Source organism: Vicia villosa, unplaced genomic scaffold (assembly GCF_029867415.1).
Source record: "Vicia villosa cultivar HV-30 ecotype Madison, WI unplaced genomic scaffold, Vvil1.0 ctg.000010F_1_1, whole genome shotgun sequence".
Lineage (NCBI taxonomy): Eukaryota > Viridiplantae > Streptophyta > Magnoliopsida > Fabales > Fabaceae > Vicia > Vicia villosa.
Genome location: NW_026704940.1, coordinates 1256569 through 1270390, shown reverse-complemented (window position 1 = coordinate 1270390; position 13822 = coordinate 1256569). Strand labels below are relative to the sequence as shown.

Below are 13822 nucleotides of genomic sequence, written 5' to 3'. Positions count from 1 at the left end.
GACCAAGCTTAACTAAATCAGTAACTGCCTAACAGAATTAACTAAGCTACCTAGCACTAACAGAGACCTGTCCAATACAAAAATAATACAAAGTGAAAGAAACTAAAGTTGCATATATCTAATAATTAATGTCATCCCAATGTGAAGGTGCATCTTTCATTTTCGAACAATTGCCAAATTGAGCTGTACTTAGCTTTGATTTCTTCAAAAGTAGTGAAAACCACATACGAACAAAATTGATGGATGATTGAGAAGACTTAAATGGAGAAGAATTAGTTTTTAGAGATGCTCATTCAAAAAATTAAGGTTTAAACAAAGGGGAAGAGTGAAACTGAATACGGTTTCACATTATGAATATAAAACCTAAAATGAAATATAAATTAGGACTTATTTGTAATTTAAAAAATATCAAGCAATTTTATTATATTACATGGCAAAGTCTTACATGTAAGTATCACGTCTTAAAAAAAATCAACATCTAAGAAAATGAAGGGGACTAAAAAATTTTCAAAATTTATAAATTAGGGGACCAAATAGCCAAATTTTAAAACAGAGAAATTAAAAAAATTAAAATCAAACACTTGGGTTCCAATGATATATCTCTTTTTCCTAAGAACTAGAGTGCAAAAGTCAAAAAATTAAAACCTATTTAAACTATAAAAAAAAATATATGTCAACCTGAGACGGCCGCTCCTTATGAGAACCACATAAACATATTGTGTGATTATAAATTCTATAAAAAGTAATATGATGATAAAAAAATTTAAAGGAAAATAAATTATTTTTTAATATATATATTTTTAAATCCTAAGAGTAAGACCTTCTCTACTTTGAGCATCCACTAAGCACCATTATCTTTGCAAATTCTTCATAGCTAACTTTACCATCACCATCTAAATCTGCCTCTCTAATCATTTGTTCAACCTCTTCATCTGTTAGTCTCTCTCCCAATCTCATCATTACATCTTTCAACTATAAAACATAAAAAAAAATTACTAATGCATTAATAAATTAATAAAACACTTATAAACCCTAACAACTAATTTAAATATAAATATATCTTTTTATGCAAGCAACTCAATTAATACATAAAAAAAAAAACTCAAATGCATTTGTATGTTTACCTCAATGGCTGAAATATATTCATCTTGATCTCTATCAAATATTCTAAAGGCTTCTTTCAACTCCTTAGATATATTTTCCTATTCAATTTTTATTTCATAATAACACCATTAATTAATCAATAGTTTTCTTTTTTTCATATTAATGAAAGAAAATATTTTAAATCACTTGAAAAATAATTTATAACAAAGCATTTATTTAGTGTAGCAATGATAATTAATTACCTTCATTTGTGTACTCATAATATTCAAGAACTCTTCAAAATTAATACTTCCTCTTCTATTAATATCCACTTCACTAATCATATTTTGAATTTCTTCTTTTGTTGGATTTACATCAAATGATTTGATTGTGGTTGTTAATTCATCTTCTGTAATGAACCCTAAACATTAAAGATCACCAAAAATTCCAGAAAATCAAAAATCAGTTCCTAAGAGCTATTGTTACACTAAAAATGAAAGTGAAGAAACTAAAATACACACCATCGTTGTTCTTGTCAATGAGACAAAATGCTTCATGAAGTTCAGCAATTGGATCATCCCTCAAAGAATCTGTCATTATGAAGACAAGTTTGAATAGTTTTGTTGCTCAATGAGAAGGGTGAGAAAGAAAAAATAAGCAATGAGGTACCTATTTTCATAACGTGAGTTTAATAGTTGTTCAAATAGTCAAATAACTAGAAATTCAGATTAAAAATTCATGAGCTTTTCTGGAAGGAGGAATTTTCAATATTATAGAAGTCAATCAAAAGGAAAAGATAATTTTAATCCTTCCTAGTTACGGCACACTAATTTACACTATATATATATATATATATATATATATATATATATATATATATATATATATATATATATATATATATATATATATATATATATATATATATATATATATATATATATATATATATATATATATATATATATATATATATATATATATATATATATATATATATATATATATATATATATACACATTAATTATATTAATTGTTCATCAAATTAAGAACCTCGTGTATGTTCAAATTTGCACCTCTTCTAATTTATCATTCATTGTAAAAGTTCTGGACTTGAACAACTTTGATATGCTCCATTGGATAGCAATAAAGTGTGTGATGCACTACCTGAAAAGAACGAGCAACTCCATGCTCAATTATCAGAAGAAAATTTCTTCACCCACCTCTTAACTTTCTTGGCCATCTCTAGTGAATTTACCACAATACCCCTAGTTTCGGAAGTTCATTTCCGAAAACGTACTTTTTTTGATAAAAAAGGTGTTTTCGGAAATGTATCTCCGAAAAAGTATTTTTTTTAATATAAAATATTGATTTCGGAGATGCATCTCTGAAATAAAGTTATTTTTCAGAAAATGTGGTGTTTTCGGAAGTTCATCTCCGAATTCACCCCCCTTGGAGGAATTCGGAAATGTACTTCCGAAATATTGTCTGGACAGAAGAAAGATGAAAAACAAGAACGATTCGCTTTATTTAATCGGGTGAAGATTACATCGATCACATTACATAAGATTAAAGTTACATATTGTTAAACACGGGTAGGTGGGGATGAGTCAACATTTTGATAATGTCGTCCGCCGATCTTTGAAGTTTCGCGTCCAACTCGATCGGGCCCTTCGAAGAAAATCGGTCGAACGTTGTCCACAAAACCGCTAAATCTTCGTCGTTCTTGATCTCAAAAGGCGTGAACTTAATGTGTCCCTCGTCGTTAAGCGATGGCGAGCGGTATTCGAGCTTGACAACCTTTCGATTCTCGGGATAGTGCAAAAGCGTGTTGAGCGACGTTATCAACTCCGCAAACGGCGTGTCGCGCGAGAAGCGGAATTGGAACGACATCGAGTGGCCGGTTTCAAAGTAGACGAATGCTAGGTGGGGGTAGGTTTGTGTCATTTGTGTTTTGTGGTGTGAAGAGGATGAAGAAGAGTGTTTTGTATTTATAGACTTATTGGAGCAATGATGGCCCAACAAACCTTATCCTGCCTCAGGGGACTTTTCGGAAATGAACTTCCGAAAATTGGAGGCAGACTAGCATATTTCGGAAGTTCATTTCCGAAGTATGCAGAAACAAAACAAAATTTTGCATATTGTTGATTGCTTAGTGTGTTGTGTAAATTGAACAAATGGAATTCACAATAAACATAAATTAGACAAAGATGACATAAAACATACTTATATTATATATGTATTGAATCGGTCCGATTCTACATGATAAACAACAATACATACAAAAATGGTCATTAAAAACAAAAAACGATCCAGAACAAACTAAAATTCACCGAACCAATCGGTGGATCCTAAGTCCAAAATAGGTATGTTCTTCGACCGCTCTCTATTTTGCTCGCGCTCTTGGCTCATCATTTCTTCAAACTCCGCCATTCTTGAAACGAAAGGATCCGGCCAAGTCTCCGCCTCATTTGAACGATGTGCCGTCCATTGACAAGAAGTAGCCGGTATAGGACACCCCGGTTTCAAAAACACTTGGACGAAGTGCCGCGATCGTAGATACCTGATGCATATGATCCGACCCGACGCGTCCAATGGCGGTCGACTATGAAGTGGAAAGAAAGTCTCACTTAGTCCAAAACTCGTCAAATCGACGCATACAATATCATATGCACTTGCTATTAGATGACGCATATCGGGGAATGACATCCACTTCGAAACAGGAGCGATACCGGTAAGTGATGGAACAAGTGAATCATGAATTTTCGCAAAGTTTTCTTGATTTTCATATAGTCGGCCGTAGATGTCCCGATACGAAGTCAACTCCGCAATAAGTTCCCGTCGGACTAAAGTGTGATTATTTTCCCCTTTACCGAGCAAACCCGAAACGGCCCGATATCCACAATTGCCATCGCCTCCAACATCAACGATGTTATCGATATATTTGTGCATAAAAAGTGGCATCTCATCAATGTAGGGTATGGGTGATTTTTTTATCGGCGGTGTGCGAGGTGGCTTCGAAATACGGGCACCTTTGTTACCACTACACTTGGACTTCGGTGTCGGTGAATCCGGGAACGATGCATCAACATGTTCAAAGTAGGAAGGAGATCATTTTGTTGACGTGTCATCTTGTGTAATTTTGGACTTTTTCGGTGCACCTTTCTGTTAGGTGCCAAAATGTGTTTATATTTAGTATAATTAATGGCACCTTTCGACCGTTTTTATCGGATATTCGTACAATTCCCTGAAGTTTTAGATAATTATTTATAGTTTATAATATTAAGCTTTCATTTTATGTTAATATGTGTTTTAGTTATGATTTTGTAGGTTTTAGCCAATTTTGGGGAAGTTTGGAGCTTGTTTTGAGCTTTGCTAGAGAGTGCCTGGCAGAAGTAAGCGCGCGTCGCGCGGAGATGTGGGCGCGTCGCGCCCTGGGCAAGATATTTTGGAGCTTCAAAGCAGAGAGTTGCGCGCGTCACGCGCATGGGCGGTTTAAATTTCTTTAGTGTAATGGCGCGAAGCGCGCTGGAGGGCGCGACGCGCCCTGGACAGAAAATGGTTTTACTATATAAAGAGTAATTCTGATTTTTGGGAGGTGGACATTACATTCTTAAGAGCTCATAAACCCTAATCTCTGTAGCAAACTAATAGTTGAAGATTGGAAGCTTTGATCGTCGATTAATCGCCTTTGATGCTTGTTGATCTTCATCCTTTACTTCTTGAGCAAGCTACCATTCTCATGGATAGCTAAATCTCTTTTGTATCAAGATAAGATGTAATCTTCCTAGCTTTTTGTATGTGTTCTTGTGAATATATTATGTATGAACAAGTGATGATCAATATAGATGGTTTAGTTTGTTTATTAAAGCTTTTTCTTTGGTATAAGTGTTTGAGACATCAATATTTGTATCTAGATCTAACTTTATCATCTATCAAACTATAAATTGCAGACATGGATTTAGCGTTTGATGTTTACTTAGTATCGGTTAAAACGTTATTTGTATTGTTTAAAGGATGGAGAAATCGTCGGTTAAACAATACGGTAAATCTAACTATATCATTGCGGACACGGATGATATAGGCGTCGATACGTAATTATGTTGATCGTTACCATGTTCATATACGTATATTTATAAGGAGACATACAAATTTAGGTCGATAAAATCAAATCTTGATACATTTTCTTTAACTTAGAACTTTCATTAATTTACTCTTTGCTACTAAAAGAATTGAATGATCTTTTGCAAACCTAAAACTAAAGTAACATTAACTCAAGACAAAATAGGCTATAGAACGGCGGTGATATCGCAATAATCCCTGTGGATACGATAATAACGAAAAGTACACCACAATACTCTTTCAACACTTTCGTCTTAACCGGTTGAGATGGCGGTTTCAAATCGGTGGTCTCCGGAAATGCGATTTTTCGTAATTGTTCTTTTATATGCATTTTCGTTGTGTCATCCGCTTTAGCAAACTTCTCCATTATCACTTCCAACTCGTCGGAGATGGTGATTTTGGAGTCATTTTCTTTCGGCGGGTCAAAATCATCAAAACGAAGCTTCTTCCAATGGTCGGCTACCTCATCCATGCGTATTGGTGAATTCAACTTCTTCTTTTTTGCAAGTATACAAGCACATGGAAGGCCGTATGTCTTTCTAATGGTGCACCCACATAATGAACTATCCGGCCCCGTGGTCTCCGACCGCTTAGCTTCATGAAACAAAAAATTCAAACCCGTTCGGGATATGTTGTAAATCAATTGGGAGAATAGAATTTGGCCCTTATACCGGTGTTCCATAACCGTCTTGCTCCGACCGAACGATGTTTGAATTTCATTGTGTTGATTTTGGAGCATTTGGTTGACGGTGTCCCATCCCCGACACAAATCTCCCTTGCTATCACCCAACCACCTCTTGAAGACCGCATGTGCGGATTCAACTCGGTTAGTCGTGGTGCAACCAAGATGTCTAACTCGATTTGTCCAAGCACACACGACTTTTTATCTAACTTTGTCAAGAATGGTGGATTCGACGTAATGACAAAATGTCTTAATGGAACCACACAAAGACCTAAAGTGTACCAATTTCTCGGTATACACCTCTTCGGAGTATGCATCCAAAATTTCCCTCCATGCCGCCATTATCCTATCAACCACAACACCGACTTTGATAACTTTACCGTTTTCATCCGGCCTATCTTTTGTCCCAACCGCGGGTTTCAACTTGCTTCTCACGTTGCAAGTTATGTGATACCGACAAAGTAACACGGTAGATGTCGGGAAGACGGTATCGACCGCATTCATCAAAGCATTGTCCCGGTCGGTGACAATGACGTTTGGCATAACCTCTTGATCAACTAACAAAGACTTGCAAATTCCCAAGGCCCATGTAAAGTTGTCTTCTTTTTCACACTCCAAAAAGCAAACCCGACCGAATAAGTCTTGTCCGTCGAGGTCACACCGACTATCTCTAGAAGAGGAAGCCTATATTTGTTTGTCTTGTACGTCGAATCCATGACTAGAACGGTTGGAAATGTGTTGAATAATTTGATACTTTCGGGATGAGTCCAAAAAATATCACGCACCGAAACTTTGTCCTCGGAGGTTCGGAAGCTTGAAACATATTTGTTATCGCCTAGTAATTTCAAAAGTTGTTGCATTTACGACCGAGGGCCCATATTCAAAACTTTGAGATTGTGTCGTTCATTGTAAACTTGTTTGATATTTGAAACGCTATCCGGTTTCTTACGCTTCAAATCGGCAAGTATGTTGCGAGGCACCACTTTGACTATCGTTAAGTCCGATATCACATTCCTCTCTTTGCGGGACAAACGACATGCCATTGGATGTCCGTGTAACTTGACATCCAAGGCATGATTATGAATTCCACAAATTACGGTTAACCGCCACAAATCATCAACCCTCCGAGTAGCACGCAACTTAAAAGGACACCCGCACTTTCTCGATCCCGTGTCGTCGTGTTTTAGCACCCGGTTTGATTGTACATAACTCCCACCTCGTTCGCAATTCAAAACAACGAAAGCTTTCCGCCTACTATTTCCGTTGTCCGACCTTAAAATAACAATTCCAAATCCAAGTTTACTAGCTTCGTTCCGAACCCACTCAATCAATTATTCGCGACTACCGAAGCTCCGTTCATTTGTAAATTCTTGCAGAACATCAACCACATTGATCATAGGATTAACGTCAATAACCAGATCGTTATTAACGCTGACAACTTCTGGAACTACTGCGTCATCGTCTTGCACAATGTTGTCCGGATGCACCATACCTAACAAATGAAAAAATTAGCAAAAGTTGGCCAAAACAGTTTTTTTTTACTGCCAGGGCATATTTCGGAAGTTCATTTCCGAAATTTGTTAGGTAATGTATTCCGGAAATGAACTTCCGAACCATATCAGTTTCAACATAAAATTCATCAATCAATGTAGTGAAATAGGGGAATAAATGAGTGATGTTTACCTGAAATTGTAGCTTTCTATGCTCCCTTTAACGTGATCAACGGTTTGAAAGTTGATTTTATGACGAAAAATGGATGGAGATTGATTGGGTTTTGGAGAGGGTTTGGGGAAGTTTTGGAGAAAAATGATGAAATAGTGAAGAAGGGAAATTTGTATATGCAGCAATATTTTCGGAAATGAACTTCCGAAAATATTCACGGTTTTGAATTTTTTTTTACTTCGGAAATGTATCTCCGAAAACACCACTTTTTTGGTGTTTTCGGAGATGCATTTTCGAAGTAAAAAAAAATTCAAAAAAAAAATAACTTCGGAGATGCATCTCCGAAGCAGGGGCAGTTTTGGGTTTTCGCTGGGGGTGACCCCCATAGGGAGGTGGGTAAAGAAATTTTCTTATCAGAATTTAGATAACTTAGTGAGACTTCATGCGACTTGGCTACGGAACTTTATCACAAACATACAAATCATTGGATGCATTGAGAGGCCTGTGAAGATTTATTGTGACAACAGGGCCGTCTCTACTTTTTGGAGGCCCTGTGTAGGTTAGTCATGGTTCAACTATGATAAAATAATTAGAGGCCCTATTTAACTCCATTTTAATAGTGGTAAAGATTTAAGGAGTCCTATTTAGTTACAATTTAATCGTAAAAAATTTGAGGCCCTGTGCGGTAGCCCGTCTTGCACGCCCTCAAAGACGGCCCTGTGTGACAATAGTATTGTTGTGTTTTACTCCAATAATAATATGAATTCTACAAATCCAAGTTTATCAATATCAAGTATATCTTATTGTGAAACAAAATATATAGAAACAAATTTAATGTTAGTAGATCCATTAATTGACACCTAAGATTTTTAATAGACATGTTCTTTTTAATAGGCAACAAATCTATTATAAACAAAATGAATACGAGGGATACTCAAACCCTTACAACGGCACGAAAACGGAAAACTATTTAAAACAAGTTAAAAGAAGAGTATTTCATACATGAAAATTATTGGATGTCGAGGGTTTGTTACCAATTCTCATCCACTTCTAAGAAAGAAATTTGATTGCCGATAAACATTCAGAAAAACTACATAAGCTACCTTTGAAGAGAATAGCATTTCGCATCAACCACAAGCTCCAAACCGGGACCATCCAAATCACACTAATAGTATTTCTATCCCCACTCTTCTTCACCTTCTGACACTTGGTGATATGAGTCATGGTTTTGAGATTGTCTTATATTATTGAGAAATTTTCCCCTTATTTTCTTATGTTATATATTTTGGTTTTAATTTGTTACTAACTTGATTTTCTAACGAAATAATATTTATGAGGTATTACTATTATAATAGTATTAAGTTTTTGTTATGTAAAAATATTTTAATTTAAAAATGCATTTAAAGAATTTATTGGAGTAGTTTACATCATATATAGGTTATTATTCTTTATGAGGATTAGATATTTGTACAGCTGGCATGTTATTATTAGGCATTCTACTCCTTGTATATATTGAACTATCATGTATCTTTTTGCTTTAGTGAAACAATAGCGACTACGTTAATCTTCTTCAATGCAAGTTTCTCTGTTCTCTAACAACTTTCTGTTATTCAGTTACATGGCTTCATTTTAATAAAGACTTTTGTTGAACCAATTGAAAATAAATAAGAATTAGGTATCACATTCAGTGAAATTTATAGGTCACTCATTCACAGGGCCGGCCTAACCCGTTTAGAGGCCTAAAGCAAAATTTAAGGTGAGGCCTTTAAAATGTATTTTAAAATATACCCGTTTAGAAGCTTAAAGCAAATTTTAAAGTGATACCTTTAAAATGTATTTTAAAATATAAATTTGGAGGTTGCTAAGAGTTGAACTCAAAACATAAAGGAAAAGAGGTCTATATTTTAGCAACTAAACTACAATAATATATGTAACTCAAGCGTCATTATATATTTTTAGGTCCAAACTTTTGAGGCCTAAAGCCCTAGCTTGAGTAGCTTGGCCCTTGGGCCGGCCTTGCTCATTCATATTGATTTATATCATCATTTATATTGATGTGGTAGTCGTTGAAATTCTGTAACGTTATATGTCACTACCAACCACAGTGATAATTCCATTGTTGATCTATGAGATGAATCAAATTGTAAAGTTGAAATCTAAACATATCATTTGAATGTAGGGGTGGTAAAGCGGGCGGCCCGCCCGCCCCGTCATATGCCCAAAAAATAAAAGTGCGGGACAGGCAAGTCCGTAAATTAAAATGGACATAAAAACCTAGGACGTCCCGCCAGGGTGCCGGGTTGGCGGGCAGCGGATTTGCCCGCCTATTTTTTTATTTATTATTTTTTCACATAGATTTTTCACATATATATTTTTTAATTAGTAGAGTTAAAGAGTGTCATGAAAGTACTAGCAAGACCATATAAATAAAGAGAATTTCTTTCTTCACCTCCCTATGGGGCTTACCCCCAGCGAAAATCCCTAAATACCCTTATTTCGGAAATGCATTTCCGAAATAATTTTTTTTTAAATTTTTTTTACAGAATTCGGAAATGCATTTCCGAAATCCCATTATTTGGGATTTCGGAAGTACACTTCCGAAAAAACGCAGAAGTTTTGAAGTATAGAATTATTTTGAAATGGTGGTTTAAAATTAAGATCTTCAAAGATTTATACTATTTATTAGTTAATAAAGACAAATATATCAATTTTAATTATAGGGAACAACCATTTCAAATTTTGGACCGATCAAATAAAACATCTAATAAATGGAATAAGTACATTCCTTTTAGAATAAAAAAAAGATATGTTAATAATTTTGAAAATTTGTTATATTGAATTAATAATGATACACAAAATTAGAATGAATTTATTATATTAGAATGATCCAAAAACTGCCATATTTAGTTTATTTTATTTCTATCGATTAATAATTTTTTTTTTCATTTTGACACTTTGTTTCTTTATTCTTTTGAATCTATCAACTATTTTTTTTAGTATATTAAAAAAATTATAAATTTTGATTCCTCTAAATTATTTGCTACTATTTTAATTTAATTTATTTTTTTTTGCAAAGTTTCACGTGGTGCACTTGTGTATTTCAAATGATTTTTTTATGACATTTTATCAATACAAATTTAAATTATTATTAGTTTAATAATTTTCTTATTTAATTTTTAAATTTTATTAATTTATTTATAAATTTGAGTTAAGTTTTAATTGTTAAAATTAAAATTTTAATTGTATTTTTTTATAAATTTTATTACTTTTAGATATTTTATAATTAACGCAATAAATTTTAATTAAAGTTAAAACTATATTTTGTAATTAACTATTAAACTATTTATATATATAATTTAGCTATTTTATAATTAGCGTAATAACTTTTAGATAATCTCAATAATTTAGTTAAATAGTTACAATTTTATAAATAATTTATTTAATAATTCAACTATTTACTTTTTAAATAGTTAATAATAGTTAAAAAATAAATTAATAAAGATTAAAGTAAAAAGTTTCTTTTAATTTTTTTAAAATATTCTCATTGTTTTTTTAATTTTATTAAAATTAAATTCTATTCTATTCAATTAAAATAAAGTATCAAATAATTTATTTGTAAATAAAGTAATAGTGCATAAAAATTGTTGAAAAATTTAATTATAAATAATAACTACAAAATATTTTAATTTAAAAAAAGATGTTAATAAATATTATTATATTTTAATAATAATGATATATATTTAATAATATCTTTTAATTAATATAATTAATTATACTATTAATTGTATTGATTCTCATTTTTTCGGAAATGCACATCCGAAACATTCCAAGCTCAAAAATTGTAATATTTCGGATATGCATCTCCGAAGAAAAAAAAGTGATTTCGGAAATGCATCTCCGAAAACACTTTTTTCTGTGTTTTCGGAGATAAATCTCCGAAAACACTTTTTTTTTTGTGTTTTCGGAAGTGCACTTCCGAAATCAACTTTTTTTCAAAAAAAAAGTGATTTCGAAAATGTATTTCCGAAATATAGAGGCATTCTTGGAATTTCGCCGGGAGTGACCAAGAAGATTAGGACGTCTGTTAAGAAATTTCCTAAATAAATCTATTATGTAAGTTGTTATTATAATTGTGTGGGAGTGAATATTTAAAGTCTTACCTATGTTTTCCTACTTATACATAAATTATATTTTGATGAAAGAATACGTTACAAGAGAGGATGGGTGTTAACACAAAAATCCACAAATAAATAAATAATCTAAAAGTGGGTATACCGATCCTATTTTGTACAAATTTCTTGTTAATGTTTATAGGAATGGAACTAAAATAATATGAGGACATTATAACTATAGGGGCGGCAATTGAATTTATTATCACAAAATTCATTCATTTCATCTAAAAAAAATTATCCATTAATCCACCACATAAAAAATAAATAAATTAGATTAATTTATATACAAGGATTGATCTAATTCATGTAGCACAGATTATTTTTCTCTTATACTTTAAATCCTTAAAAAAAAAGTTTTTTTAAATGAAAAAATTACATTTTTGGAAATTCAAAAAATTAAATTTTGAGAAATTCAAAATATTGAATTATCAGAATTACAAAAATTGAGTTTTTCAGATATTCAAAAAATCTAGTTTTTTCGAAAATTTGAAAAATCACGTTTTTTTTATTTTGAAAAATTGAGATTTTTCAGAAATACCAAAAAAATTGAGTTTTCGAAAATACGAAAAAATCGTTTTTTTTTCAAAAAATTGAGTTTGTTTTCGAAAAATGCAAAAAATTGAGTTTTATCGAAAAATAGAGTTTTTTCGAAAAATAAAAAAAAATCAATTTTTTTGAAAATACAAAAATTCGAGTTTTTCAGAAAAATGAAGAATCGATTTATTTTTGAAATTAAAATATCGATTTCATTTTTGAAAACGTAAAAAAAAGCATTCTATACAAAATATTTTTTTTATCCATCAAAATGATGTTAATTGATGGATTGGATGAATTTTTTTAGTTAATCAATGGATGAGATTGAATATTTTTAAGAAAGTTTTAATGAATTGTTTTAATTCATCCATTTTATTACATCTAATTACAATTGAGACCTAAATTTTCCGTAAAGTCGGCAACTAGTTGCCCTCCCTAAGGTGCTTATTTGCAAAGAAAGTTATACATTTAGACCAAACTTCTTTGCCTGCTAAAGACTTAAAGAGGGCTTGAAAAAAACTTGCACACATTGGGACGAATCTATTTCTACCTATAGCTTTAACCACCCTTTAACAATAGACTAGTTTTCATTTGGTTTAAATAGACTAGACTAGTTTACTTTAACCACCGATAGCATTGCAAATAGACTAGTTTTCATTTGGTTTAAATGTATTTTTAATTGATTATTTTTAAAAATAAAATAGCATTCTTTATTTTTAAAAGTAAACTATTGATTATTAATTTCAATGTTGTAGTTTTGGTCTCCATTTTATTTTAGAGTTGATTTTGTTGACGAAGTGTCTAGGAAGATAAATAGAATATCTAGGTCATACTTTAAAAACAAGTTTACTTACATGTCTTGTTAAATTTGTCTACTTAGACATTCTTTTCATTTATTTTTGTTTATTTATATAATTTTTTTATCTCTTAAAATTAGGTTTTTCAAGTTGTATACTTTTCTGGACTGATCTAATAGTTAGACATGGTCCAATCCGCTTTTGCTCTCAAGGTATTCCAATAGCCTTGACTCGTTCACATAAGGACAAACGAAACCCCTTTCCGGTTGTCCTATGTCGAGGACACTCCTCCATAAAGACCGAGGACAACATATCGTTGTTGTCCCCGATCTGGCTTACTCTTGTGCCTATAACATGACAGTTTCTCTGCTCCCCCGTCGGGGACAGATGGCCCCTGCTCGCTGGACATCTCTGCCGGCCAGAGATACATCTCTGTCCGACCAACGGCTAGTTTCGAGCAGTCTCCCAGTATTCCTAAACATACTCCTATAATTCTTACAATCATGTGTTTTGGGTGTAAATCCACGATCCAGCCAAAAAACATGGACCAATGGCAAAGCATTGGGGGCAATATAAAAACCCTCTCATTTGAGAGGGTCAGGTAACAAAATTTCAAACCCTTGAAACACTAAAACGTATTTGTGCTCCTACTTACTTGATCGTCGGAGTGCCTTGCAGATACATTCCCTCCTCCTCACCACCAACATTGTGCTCAGAGACGTTCGTCCACTTTTAAGTTCTGATCAACCTCCGGATCATATACCATCTT

The 13822-nt window shown here is 32.7% G+C and overlaps 1 protein-coding gene across 1 annotated transcript; it reads right to left on the bottom strand.

The window, feature by feature from the left end:
• Window positions 1-825: 825 nt before the first annotated feature.
• LOC131621643 (calmodulin-like protein 11) lies at window positions 826-1680 on the bottom strand. Its single transcript, XM_058892674.1, has 4 exons — window positions 1605-1680; window positions 1347-1504; window positions 1125-1202; window positions 826-972 (listed from the first exon to the last, which is right to left on the bottom strand). The coding sequence occupies exons 1-4, from the start codon at window positions 1678-1680 to the stop codon at window positions 826-828; spliced, it is 459 nt and encodes a 152-aa protein (XP_058748657.1).
• Window positions 1681-13822: the final 12142 nt, after the last annotated feature.